Here is a 14,578-nt window from a genome sequence, read left to right on the forward strand (position 1 = left end):
CTAGAACACCAGTCTGTCCCACCGAGGCTGCAGTTTTCCACCTAGTGCCAAAGGCTTCATCTGTGTACCCTAGTCTGGGGTTAAGGGGCAAGAAGTTCTGCCTGGCACTGGGTAGGTCCAGCCCTGGGCTGTAATTCAAAGTCCTGCATTCACGTCCTTTTCCTTCCCCCGACAGAGTTTCTCTTTGTGAGTTGGGGGAGGGATGATGCAGGCAATAAGACTTTGTTGGGGCTAAGACCAGGTACTATGATCTCTAATCTGGTTTCCTTAGCTCTTGTGAAGGGACTGTCACACATGGATAGTTCAAGTTTAACATTTCTGTGGGGAGACTATGGCTGGAAAATCCTATTCTGCCATTTTGCTCTGTTCTTTCTCCTCCAAGTTCTCTTTATCAGAAAGAAGAAAGCATGAAGCCTTCAGCAGTGACAAGTTTTCCTTAGTTCTATAAGAAAAATATTAAATAATGTAATGGACAAGTCATTAAGGAAAGAAAAGCTCTGCCAAACATAAACCCTACCCTCAAATTGCTGTCTTTGGAGTGAGCAATAAGAAAAGGGATAATTGTATAAATAAGGTTCTAACCAAGGGCGTTGGACAGAAAATTCTTTCCCCAGAAGAGTAGTGGTGAACTTTGAAACAAAGTAAAATGTACCTAGGCCAAAAGGGGAATTGGAAGAGATAGTTAAGGAAGGAGAGGGGGTGCTTCACAAGGTACAGCATGCATAGTGGCTGAGCCAAGAGAAATGGCATTTTGCAGTACATTTTTATAACTTGATATGAATGGAATTTAGGGAGCAAATTGGAAAGAAATTGGAATTGAAGTAGGCAAGAGCCTTCAAAGGATTCACGTCAAATATAGAAGCCATTTTTATATGACAGTTTATTTTAATATCCTTAAAGCTTAGTGTCATGATTTTCAAACTGAGCAACAAGACTCTCGGGTTCCTCAGCAAACCCTCAGGATGCTGTAGCATAGTTTAAAATCGTGAGGGAAACACATTGATACCCTTCATTTGTTAGATACCATTTGAACTAGCTGGAGTAAATTATATAAAATATTTTAATATTAGATTATTCTACATTTCCCTTTGCAAGTTAGAACAGGAAACAAGGGTGGGAGTGTCTCTTCTGATTTCCGGGTTTGAAAAATTACAAAGTACCTGACAGGCAGGAACATTCCATTAATAAGTATAGTTATTAAAGAATGAAATTAAAATATTATTTTGTCCAATTTATGTGTATTATTTCAAACAACTAAGTTGTTAAAACAGAAGTATTTATTAATTTATTTGAACCTTACTACTTAATAAATAGAAGTGTTAGGTATTTCTTTTGATCTATGGGGAATAAGGGAAAAAATTACTGAGGTATTAGGGTACAATGAACCAAGAAGTTTTGGGGACATCTGGCTTAGTACATAATTTTCAAGCACAAATTTGTGAAAGCAATTCATGTGATATTTTCTGATAAATTTATGAGAATTGAAATAAAAATATCTAGAGGAATAGAATTAGCTTAAACTTTTTTCTTTTTCAATCTAAGTATTATTTGCCTTAGTCCACTTTACCTGAAGCTAGATAGGAGGAATTTGAGATTTTATCCTTCGACAATATGTGCTATGGCTGGTTTTAGATAACCAGCCAAAGGTAGACTCATAAACTTAGGAAACTAAATGGACTCTATTTAGTTTACATTCCGTTATATTCCATTATAAATATTGAAAAATCTAGGCAATATTTTGGCCCAGGTAGATCATCTTATATCTGCATAGTAAAAATCAGAAATATAAAGCTAACAGGTATAGATTACCTATCCTAGGAATTCTTAACCTAGGATTCAAGGAACCTAGAAATTATACATACAAACATTAAATTTTCTTTGATCTACTGTTTTTTGTTGGAATTTCAATAGGGTTCTTAGTCCTAAAACGATTAGAAACAGATTTATAAAAATCACCTATTTTAATTTTTTCTGTTACTATGCCTATGAGTATAGGTTAAATTGGTATGAAAGCCAAGGCTAGACCCTATATCTCTCATTTGCTTACCTTTTCCACTGTTTTGCATAATACATAATTTTTAGAGATTAAGAATTAGTTGTAAAAAGTATTTGCACCAAGAATTTAAATAGAACTTATATATATGGGTGTGGTGAATCCCCCCCAAAATTTAAAAAAAATCTTTTAATTAGGTCTGTGTTTCAAAGGTGCATGAAGGCTGTACAGTGTTTTTCTCTTTTCCTTGTCCTTCATAAACTCAATTCCCCTTCCCAGAGGTAACCATTATCTGAGAATTTAAAAATTTTAAAACCTATGGTATTATAGTAGTGAACTTTGCAGTAGTGAATGATATACAAATAACTAGAACCTAACTTTGCATCTTGTAAATGTAGATTAGATGAACTTAACTGATTTGATTTTCATTTTAAGATGAATAACTGTACTGTGTATTATCTTAGGTTCCCTCAGTAGGACATAATTTAAAGATATTTTCTAGTAATGATGTTTTTGTAGTAAGTCAACCAAATTATCAGTTGAGGTAGTTAGCCATGAAATATGCAGTTGACCCTCATCTGTGTGTTCACATCTGTGGATCCAACCAACTGCAGATTGAAAATTTAGGGGGCGAAAAGCAATAAAAATAACAATATAACAATAAAAGTAATACAAATAAAATAATACAGCATAAAAACTATTTACATAGCATTTATATTATATTAGGTATTATTAGTAATCTAGAGATGATTTAAAATATGGGGAATATGTGCATAGGTTATATGCAAATACTGTATCATTTTATAGAAGGGATTGAGCATCTGCTGATTTTGGTATCCACAGAGGGATAGCTTTGTAAATGGTGTTGTGAATATAGTCTACCCTAGCCCTAATACATTTGATTCATTAATTAAACAGTGGACATAGGGTATTACTTTATTTTATTTTGTTAATATTGATTTTTAAGAGGTTTCTTATAGAAGATGAACTTACCTATAGAATTTAATAATGCTTTTCATTTATTGACTACAGTGGGTGTCAAGAATTATCTTTGGAGCCTCACTTACCATATTTTGAATTATCACACTATCTTTTAAAGGTGACTACTATTATTTAGATTGTATAGACAGTTACACTGAGTATTTGAAAAGTTAAATAAATTGCCCAGGGTTCACACTGTAGGGGTTGGGATCTAACCTGGGTTCCTAGGATATCAAAATTGACTGTCTATACAACCTTTGTGTGGAGAAGTGTTATGTCCACTTTATTTTAACATAAAATTTGTATTTGTAAAGTAATCCTACTTAATGGGCAATGTTTTTGAACTTATGATTTTGTCTGGTTATAATAAAGGTAAATAACCCTATTGTTAAGGAGAAAAATTAAATGTAATTAATAAAGAATCTTTTATGCTGAAAACACTGCATATTTACCAAACAGCCAACTTTCCTAAATTCTCATACTTATGTTTGTTTTTATCTGTAGGGGGATACCCGAAGTCTTCCATTTTCTGAGAATGTGAGTGCTGTTGAAAATTTAGACTTTTCAGATACCATGGTTCAACAGAAATTGGATGATATCAAAGATCGAATCAAAAGAGAAATAAGGAAAGAACTGAAAATCAAAGAAGGAGCTGAAAATCTAAGGAAAGTTACAACAGATAAAAAAAATTTGGCTTATGTGGACAACATTTTGAAAAAATCAAATAAAAAATTAGAAGAACTACATCACAAGCTACAGGAATTAAATGCACATATTGTTGTATCAGATCCAGAAGATGTTACAGGTACAGTACTTTATTTGATGTTTATATGGTATACTAATCAGAAATGTATTATTTTAGAAAATTGTAGGTTTGGGGACAAGTATAGATTTCAGCTTTTCTAAAAGTACAGAGACTATTTTCTCATGGTTAAGGTTTTATTTATATTCTATTCAGAAGGGCAGTGAGTTGATGGGTATGAAAATTGAAGTGTTTACTTAGAGATGACTAACTCTTTTACCCTCTGTCAGTAGGACATTACTTAGAATTCTTTTCCAGTACTAATGTATTCAGTCAGCCACATGCTTTTACCTGATTCACCCTTGTGATCAGCACAAGTTTGCCAGATGACTTTTTAAAGTTAAAAATACATTCTGTGAACAAGGGATATTTTTATTCTTTGCAAATGTAATTCATCAAACCTGTGACCTTTGTTCTTTGTGCTCCAAGCAACTGAATTAACAACTATACTACTAGGCATATTGGTTGAAAAAGAAAGAAATACTGAAAAAGCCAAAAGTAAAAATACCAAAAGTACTTCTTTCTACCTTAGACCTTCTCCCAAAAAGGTAACATTACTTTTTGTTGTATATCCTTACAGAAAAAAAGTTTCATATTTGTGCTGATATCTAACAATATATGTGCGTGTGTGTATTCTTTCTATAACTTTTTATAAGACACATTTGATCTGATAGTTTTGTCCTTGCAAAGATGATGTCTTGAACAAGTTATTTAATATCTATAACCTTCAGTTTTTTATATGCAAAGAAAAAGAGTGATGTATATATGAAATAATACACCTAGCACCGTAGAATAGTTAGAAAAACCTGTGTGGTTAGCTAATAAAAAATGATCAGTGTATGTAAAATTAATTTTGATTAGGGAAATACATAAATTCGACTAAGAACCTCAAATTAACAATCTCAAAAGTTGCAGAAAATACTTCTGATATTCAGTTTACTTGACAAGACTTGTTTTCATGCATCACTTTCAACATTTAGAATTTAGGGGTTTTATTTGGAGGATCTCAAAGAGATTCGAGATTTCAACTATGTAAGAATAGTTAAATCTTTAAAATGAAATAAATCAAAGGAAACCAGCCTTCTAAGTTTAGAACTGAAATAATCCCAAAGATGTGAACTAATGTGCTCAGAATCATCAAGCTAATTGAAAAGAACTCTTCAGCTCCTCATCTAGTATTTTCTTACCCTCACATTCAATAATTATATTATAAATGGAAATATGTATTATGAAAATGCTGTTTTTAGCAGTATCATATAAACTTAGAAATGGCTTGTTCTATTGGAACTCTGCCGAGCACTACATTTTTTGCCCATTACATCTTTAGGAGAGTCTAAAACAAGAAACAGCACTGGAGCTTTAAACTCTTGTTTATTTAGAGAAAACATTTTCCTCGTCATAGAACACAGATAACTACCTTGTGATTCATTGCAATATGGAAGAGTTTTAGCCAAAGAATAGTCCATTGGTTTCCCCAATCCTCTTTTAAAAATTAAATTTATTGAAGTATAAATTGTATATGATAAAGTATGTATGTTTTAAGTGTGTGATTTGATGATTTTAACAAATGTATGTATACACCCATCATAATCGATACAGATTGCATTCCCATTCAATCCCCAGTCCCTATCACTGGCCTTAGGAAACCACACTGGTCTACCTTCTATCACATTAGATTAAATTTGTCTTTCCTAGAGTTTCATATAAAGAAATGGCCACCTTTAAATCCTACTGTCAAGTTCCTGATTTCCCTCAAAAACTAATTTGGGTATCATCATGAAACCTTCCCTGACTTTCTCTGCTTATTTTCTCTATGCTACTTTGTCCATTCATTATTGTATTATGTTGTATCATAATTTATTTCTGTACATTTTTATATTAATATCACTTACTAAACTGTGTTCTTCTCTAGGGGAGGGACATTTTCATCTATTTTTAGGGCTTACTACAGAAACTAGAATGTAGTAGGTATTCAGTTGTGAATATATCTCAAAAAAGAAAGTAAATAGCAAATCAAAATCTTATATTAGTTCTTATAATTGGAATCAAAGCCTAATTATCATGGCACTTTAAATATTAAATAACTTAGGGAACAAAGCCTGAAATAAAAAGTTTTAGAATATATGCAGAAACTTTTTTTTTTTACCATTTTTAATATTGATGTTTGTAATAATTAGAGGGAAAATGTTATATGAAATATAACTTTCTATGATTTCTTAATACTTCAGTTTGTTTAGAATAAACTTGACAAGTTAGTCAAATTTTGATTTCATTTAAAAAAATGTTGTCTTTGCAAATGGCATATTCACACAACTTCGTAATAAGGTTTCCCCCTCTTTTTTTTTCTTTTTTTGCTTTTTACTGATTTGACAGTATTAAAAGCAACAACAACACAGAGGATTAAAGTTGATTTGACATTAATTTTAGATCAGTTTGCCATAAAATTTTCGATGTTTTACATTGTTTACTAAGGTAAGCAAAACAAATTTAGATTAGATCTGGCAAGAAGATTCAAGGCTTTCCCTTGTTCTGTAAAGTATGAGTAGATTTATAGCAGAAATATTTGGCTAATTCCTATTGTCTTGGGGGTAGTTAAGCGGTAAGCAGAATGAATGAATAAAGGAAGGGACAAAATTTAAGTTTCCATTGTATAAGTGATTACTGTCTAAGTAGTTAGAAGAATTGCTCTTAATTTACCTCTGTAATAATTAACTGTTTTAATCTTTAGATTGTTATTTGTATAATAAGGATTTTTATCAGATGAGCTTTTAACTATAAAAACTCTGAAATATTAGTTATAATGTGAAGGTGTCCTTTAAGATGGATATTTGTAAAATAAATGTGTTCATTTATTCTTAAGAGTTATAGGAAAGGAATTTTTTGTTATTTTCATGCCCATGATGCTCTGAGCTTCCTGTTCGTTTTCTATATACTTTAAAATTAGGCTTATGGGCAAAAACTGTATCATCATCTCCATAGGTACAGAAAAAGCATTTGATAAAATTCTACATCCTTTCATGATAAAAAACTCTATAAAGAAATTATGTATAGCAGGAATGTTCTTCAGCACAAGAAAGTTCATATATGACAAGCTCACAGCTAACATCATACTTATTGGTAAAAAGTTGAAAGTTCCTGATCTTTTCCTGTAAGATCAGGAACAAGACAGAGATGCCAACTCTTATTACTTCTGTTCAATAGTACTAGAAGTGCTAGCCAGAGCAGTTAGGTAGGAAAAAGAGATAAAAGGCATCCAAATAGGAAAGGAAGAAATGAAATTGTCTCTTTTTGCCGATAATGTGATCTTATATACAGAAAATCCTAAAAACTCCACCAAAAAGCTGTTACAACCAATAAAGGAGTTCAGTAAAATTGTAGTTTTGTAGGTACAAAGTCAACATACAAAAATCAGTAGCATTATCTATACACTAACTATATATATCTGAAAATAATTAAGAGAACAGTCCCATTTACAATAGCATTTCACAAAACAGGAAACTTAAAAGGTGAAAGAACTGTATACTGAAACATTGATGGAAGAAATTGAAGATGAAAGAAATAAATGGAATTGTCACATGTGACAGAATTTCCTACACTTTTAAGGCTGAATAGTATTCCACTGTTTTTATATACCACACTTTAAAAAATCCATTTATCCATTGACGAACATTTTAAAAGTTATTTCCAAATCTTGGCTACATAATGCTACAGTGAACATGGGAGTGGAGATATCTTTTCAACATCTGATTTCAATTCTTTTGAATACATACCCAGAAGTGAAATTGCTGAATCACATGGTAATTCTATTTTTAGTTTTTTGAGGAAACTTCATACTGGTCAAATCCAAATGTCATTCTTCACAGAAATAGAAAAAAAAAAACAGTCCTAAAATTTGTATGGAACCATGAAAGACCCTGAATAGCTAAAAGCTTCTCAAACAAAAAGAACAAAGCTGGAAGCACCACACTACCAGATTTCAAAATATGTTACAAAGCTATAGTAATCAACAAAAACAGCCGCATTATCCAATGAAATAGGATAGAGGCCCAGAAATAAACGGACACAATTATGACCAATTGATTTTTTTGACAAAGTTGCCAAGAACACACGATGCGGAAAGGACAGCCTCTTTATAAAGTGATGATGGGAAAACTGGATATCCACATGCAGAAGAATGGAGATAGACCCTTATCTCACCCTTATACAAGAATCATCCGAAAATAGATTAAAGACTTAAACATAAGACCTGAAATTGTAAAACTGGAAGAAAACATGGGGGAAAACTGCATGACATTGGTCTGGTCAGTGATTTCTTGGATAAAACCCCAAAAGGATAGGCAACCAAAGTAAAAATAGACAAATGGGAATGCATCAGACTAAAAGCTCTGCACAGCAGAAGAAACAGTTAACAGAGTGAAGAGACAACCTGCAGATTGGGAGAAAATATTTGTAAATCATATATTGGATAAGGGGCCAATATCCAAAATATACAAGGGACTCTGCATTATAAGAAAAGAAATAACCTTATTTTAAAAATGGGCAAAGGACCTGAATAGATATTTTTCAAAAGAAGACATCAAATCACCATCAGATATATGAAAAAATGCTCAATGGATCTAATCATCAGATAAATGTAAATTAAAACCACAATGATATGTCACTTCATACCTGTTAGATTGGCTATTATCAAAAGGATGAAAGATAAAAATGGTGGCAAGAATGTGGGGAAAAGGGAACATTTGTATGCTATTGGTGGTGGTGTAGATTAGTACAGCCACTTTGAAAACCAGTATGAAGTTTCCTCAAAAAACTAAAAATAGAATTACTATGTGATTTGACAATTTCACTTCTGGGTATATATTCAAAGGAATTGAAATCAGATGTTGAAGATCATCTTCACTCCCATGTTCACTGCAGCATTACATAGCCAAGATTTGGAAATAACTTTTAAAATGTTCTTCAATGGATAAATGGATTTTTTTAAATGTAGTATATAAAAACAGTGGAATACTATTCAGCCTTAAAAGTGTAGGAAATTCTGTCACATGTGACATTTATGAACCCAGAAGACATTATGCTAGGTGAAATAAAACAGACAAAGAAAGACAAATACTGAATGATCTCACTTATATGTGGAATCTAAAATAGTCAAACTCGTAGAAGTGTAGAATAAAATGGTGATTACCAGAGGCTGTGGTGGGGCTGGGGGAATAGATCAGAAAAGGGAGGATGTTGGTCGAAGGATAGGAAGTTTCAACTAGACAGGAGGAATAAGTTCTGGTGATTGATTACATAGCATGGTGACTACAGTTACTAATAATGTATATTTCAAAATAGCTAAAAGAGAGAATTATAAGTGTTTATACCACAAAGAAGTGATAAATATTTGAGGTGATTAATATATTGATTAGCCTAATTTGATCATTCCACACTGTATTAATGTATACATGTAATGAAAGATCACATTGTACCCCATTAATATTAATGTAAACAATTATTTGACAATTAAAAATAAAACTTTTTAAAAAAAGAATAGTCTCATGGGGTATTATTGTCTTCCCACATGGAAATTATAAAGATATGGAGGCTGAGTGTATCTAATGAAAAAGATTACTGATCTTTGCAAAAGGGAGTGATAATCTAAGCCTTAGTTGGAACCTGACACTCCCCATTGGGAAAGAACCAATTTACTGAATCTTGGTCTCTTTCTTAAGTATATCATCCCAAAAGAGGAAGATAAGAACATTTCTTGTATTTTAGTAAGTATAGCTAATATTTTGTAGTATACAGTCCTCTGTTTTCCTCTTATTTCCTTTTCTTATACCTCTTCCTATTTTCATCTTCTCAAGCCCCACCAAACTTAGTTGATTTTTACCTTATTAACATAGTGAATTTTTTGAAAAATCTGAACTATCCAGAAGAGAAATATTGACTTAGTGTAGAACTATAGTTTTGTGATTGTTTTTTTGAAGTTAATCTTAGGAAATTCTTCTAAATTCCTAGAGTGTGTTTATATTGAGAAAGTTTTCTTTCTTACAGACTAGTTAAATTGAAGTTTATGAAATCTTTCTTAGATGAATAGAAGTGAGAATTTAATTTTCTTTATTGTTGGCCTGCCCACTTAAATGTGACCCAAACATTGTAATTGAATGTTATACATAGTGAAATATGAGTATGTAATCTATGGCCTATTACATAATTTCTACTTATTCTTTATTTCTGATTGAATTTCTCACTTTGAGGTAAACATATTTTGTATTACGTTGTGAACTCTTTAAGGAAAACATGGCTGTGTGATCATTAGCAAGTTACTCTTTAGTACCCCTGGATTTGGATTTGTTTCCTTGTCTTTAAAATTGTGGGATTAAATGATTCCTAGATCTCTAATACTTGAATTATTTGATGCTATACTTAAAAAAAAAAGTATACAGTAAAATTGATTCTTTTTTAAAAATTTTGGTATACTATTTCTTGAATTTTTAGATTGATTGCTCTAACCACCACCATAATTAGGAAAAGAAATAGTTGCAGTGCGCCAGATGTCTCCCTCATGCTTTCCCTTTGTAGTCAGACCTTCTCCCAATTATATATTCCCTATCAACCACTAACCTGTTCTCTGTCACTATAGTTTTCTTTTCAAGAATGTCATGTAAATGGAATTATAAAGTTTGTAAGCTTTTGAGACTGATTTCTTTCACTCAGTGTATTGTCTTTGAGATCCTTTAAGTTACTGAATGTATAAGTAGCTTTTTCGTTTTCATTCCTGAATAGTAGTCCATTGTATAGAGGTACCACAGTTGGTTTATCCATTCACCAAGAACATTAAGGTTGTTTTCTACTTTTTGGCAATTATTAATAAAGCTACTATAAATATTCATGTATAGGTTTTTGTACAAATAAAGTTTTCAGTTTAGTTTGGTAAATACTTAGGAGTGGGATTGCTAAATCATATCATTGAGTATGTTTAACATTGTAAGAAACTGCCAGATGTTTTCTACAGTGGTTATATTATTTTTCATTCACACCAGCAATGCATGAGAGTTCTGGTTGTTCCACATTCTCTCTGGTACTTGTTATCATTAATATATTTTTGAACCAGTCTAGCAGGTAGGTAGTGGTTGATATACATTATTGTTATCAAAAGAAGAAAAGAAGAAAAAGCACCAGGAGAGTTTATGAAAGAACTATGCATGCCTTAGGTACAGAGTTATGTGCAGAATGAAGACGTATCCTCTACTAGGAGATGCAATGTGCAGTTTTCAAACATTAAGATATAACAAAAGCAGACAATTCTGAATTTTTTAATACCTAAGTTGCTTGTTTCACTGTAATAAATGTTACAACCCACAATCTTATCCATGTCTATTTTTGTAACATATTAGGAAAGCTTAAACCAGAGGTTGTATTCATTATAAAATATTTAAGCAAAATTACCTCAATTGGTGACATCTGACAAAGGTCATCCTGATTACATTAACTGATTAAGCATCCATTAATAATAAGTGAGCATTCATTACAATCTGAGCAAGTTCCAGATGGCTGTAAAAGATAAGCATATTTGTTTAAACAAGGAAGTTGGACTTGGTGGGGAAGTATAAATAGTTAACATAACTGTTACACATAGCCAGATTCTGGAGCAGTTAATTTTTAAAATATCAGTTTATAAGTACCAAGTGAAAACCAAAATGTTGACCAGTGAATAGTAACTTAGAGACTTATACTAGGAAGTATGTTAAGGAAATGGATAGAGAGATAGAGAGTGTTTTGGTATAATGTTAGATTTGGGTAAGTTTACTTCAATTATATTTCCTTTTAATTTTTTTTTTTTTAATGCTGTAAATAGCCTTGTTCCATAAGCAGTCTTCCTGGCTGTACAAGTATCAACTTTGTGAATATTGAATAGAGAGAGTTAGCTGATTATAAAATAAAGACCAAAAGTTATATTATCTGAGATTTCATCCAGCTGCACCATAACATAGTTGTGTGGCTGTGTACTACTTGGAATCCCTCCAGACCTTGTTTTTCTCAGTTGTAGAATAAGGTGGATAGACTATATATACCTCTTTAGGGTGTTTTGTGAACAAGGTGTTTTAATAGCTCAAGGAAAGGATCGAGCATGAGGCATCAAACTCATCTAATTCTCAACATATGAAATCCCTGTTTGTATGTAAAGTCTGAGGAAGCTTTCCTGGGGCTGGGAAGTAAAGACTCAAGTTCAGCCACATTCCTAACCTCCAAGACAATCAAGGAATGAGGTTAAGGCTGGACTTTAAGTAGTCAGAAACCCTTTAAGGATCTGGATTGCTTCCATATTCTAGAAGTCTGATTCATCTTGGAAGCCAGCTAACTACTCAGTTGTGGTTTTAGAATACTAAAAGCACTAGAAACAGTAGATCTATGCCCTACACATTTGGAGGGGATCAGCTAACAAATTCAGTTCTTATTCTTTGTTCTGGCCTTGGGAAATCTCATTGCTAGGGATATTTTAATCACTTCCTATATTCTGGTGACTTCCAAAGTTGTATCTCTAGCCAGCTGTGTTTTCTGGGCTTTATCTGATAGTTTATAGCCAACCTTATGGATATTACCTGGATATCCTATTGGCTTTGCCTCTCATAATGTCTAAAATTGAACTCTTCTTTCTAGAACACTACCTCTAAATCTTTCTCCGTGTTTTCTGTCCTGTTAATGGCATGACTCCGGTACTCCATAACTAAAAAGTGACTTTTAGTATAAATGTCTTTGACTCTTTATCACCTTCACCCTCTTTTGTAAGTTTGTAAGTCACCAAGCCTTGTAGATTCTACCTCTGATAATAGGTCTCAAATCTGTATTTCTTCTTTCTGTATGTCTTCTTCAAATTTGATCCCGTTATTTTCTTGATTTAAATCTTTCAGTGGCTCTTCATTCCCTGTAGAATACACTACAAATTCATAGCATGATATAGATGCCCTTTATACAGTCTGATATCTGCCTATATTACTTCAACAACTTCTATACTGTAATTTTTTCTCCTGTCAGATATGTTTGCTTTATCTTTTTTGCCTCTCTCTGGTTGAGCGCACATTATATATATGTGTGTATGTAGATTGACAGAATCTAGGTGGTTGGTATATGAGTGCTCACTATAAAATTCTTTCAGTTTTACAGTATGTTTGAAAATGTTCATATATATATATATACACACACACACACATACATTCTTGTATGTATAGACACACACATATACATACATAAAGGTACATACAGGGTATAAATGTATTTATATATATACCTGACTCTGTGCTCTTTAAGAAAAGGAATTTTGCCACCATTTTGTCCCTCATCCCTTGCACAATAGCTGGCTATGTATGTGTAACCAATCCCCTGTATTAAATTCTCTCTGTTCAAAATATTTTTTGTGGTTTCCATTTATCAACTAGACTTTGAATGGTATATCACCCTCCTATGCCATACAATAAACTTAGAATAGTTTAACTCCAATCTGTTTAACTCCACTCTACTAACATGCCATTGTTGTCCATATTCTAGTTCTATCATTTTATTTTCAGTTTCACAAATTAGCTCTAATCATTATTGTTCTGTACAGTCATTGTTGGCATATAATTACCCACATAGTTATTATTTTTATTATTCACCATTTCTTTATACATCTCAGAACTTCTGTTCTAGAATCATGTTTTCTTTTTCTTTCTAAAGTATGGTAGATAATTTAGAATAGTTTAGATAGTTTCCCTTGATGTACAGCTCTAGGTTGACATTTATTTTCTCTCAGTACTTAGAAACTATTATTTTATGATCATCTGAATTCTGCTGTTGGTAGGATGTTCTTTGTTTTCAGTTTTCTGCACTTTTGAGTATTATGGTGTAGATTTCCTTTCCTCTGATCTGTCTGGGAATTTGTGTATTTCATCAGTTATGGGACATTTTTAGCTCCTGTCCGTTTGAATATTGTACCTCCTGCATTCTTTCTACATTCTCCTTTTGGAACTCCTATTAGATGCATGTTAATTTCTTTAAGTCTATCTTCATTTCTCCTCATATTCTCCTTACCTGTGTCCAATTTGTTCTTTATCATATTTGTGTTTCTAATTTTCTGTTATTATACATATATTTTTAATACTAGAAGTTCTATTTTGTTAATCTTGATAATTTTGATAGTCTCTTGGCCCTTGCATTTAGTTTTATATTTTAATATACTTATTTCACATTGTGTTTAAGATAATTAATAATAAGTAAAATCTTGCCAGGCTAATCCTGTAGTATTTTTCTCATGATCATGGTGAATTTTTTGGCACTTGATTTTTGTGATTTCTAGCTGTGTGTTGGAAATTTATCTGTGTTAAAATTTAGTGGAATGCAGATTTGCTCTTTTTTATAAAAATTCTGTCAAATTTTGCTTTATTTTGTCACCATGTTACTGGACACCTAGAAATTTAGAATTTATATCTCTGCTGAATTTGAACCTTCTATTACTATGAAATGACTCTTTTATCGGTAATTTGTCTGCCTCAGAGTATCTTTTGTCTGTCATTAATATAGGTTGGGAGTTGCGGTTAGTGATTGCATGTAATATCCTTTTTCCATTTCTTTGCTTTCAACTTTTCTATATCATTATGTTTTAGATACATTTCTTATAAAGAGCATATGATTGAATATTTTATTAATTTGTTTTTACTCAGTCTAAATAATCTTTGCCTATTAGAATATTATGTTAAAATAATTGCTGTTATATTTTGATTTATATTTCTATCTTATTTTGTGCCTTTACTGTTTCCCCTTCTTTTCTTTCTTGCCATTTT

At 32.0% G+C, this 14,578-nt stretch overlaps 1 protein-coding gene across 3 annotated transcripts in view; it reads left to right on the forward strand.

Moving 5' to 3' along the window:
• Positions 1 to 14,578, forward strand: part of PKN2 (protein kinase N2) — a 137,977-nt gene that overhangs the window by 54,544 nt on the left and 68,855 nt on the right. For all 3 annotated transcript variants that reach the window (XM_075999779.1, XM_012749242.2, XM_012749243.2), the window contains exon 2: positions 3,479 to 3,779. In XM_075999779.1, coding sequence (XP_075855894.1) covers positions 3,479 to 3,779 — 301 coding nt within the window. The remainder of the gene's footprint in view (positions 1 to 3,478; positions 3,780 to 14,578) is intronic.

Source organism: Microcebus murinus, chromosome 2, assembly GCF_040939455.1.
Source record: "Microcebus murinus isolate Inina chromosome 2, M.murinus_Inina_mat1.0, whole genome shotgun sequence".
Classification (NCBI taxonomy): Eukaryota; Metazoa; Chordata; class Mammalia; order Primates; family Cheirogaleidae; genus Microcebus; species Microcebus murinus.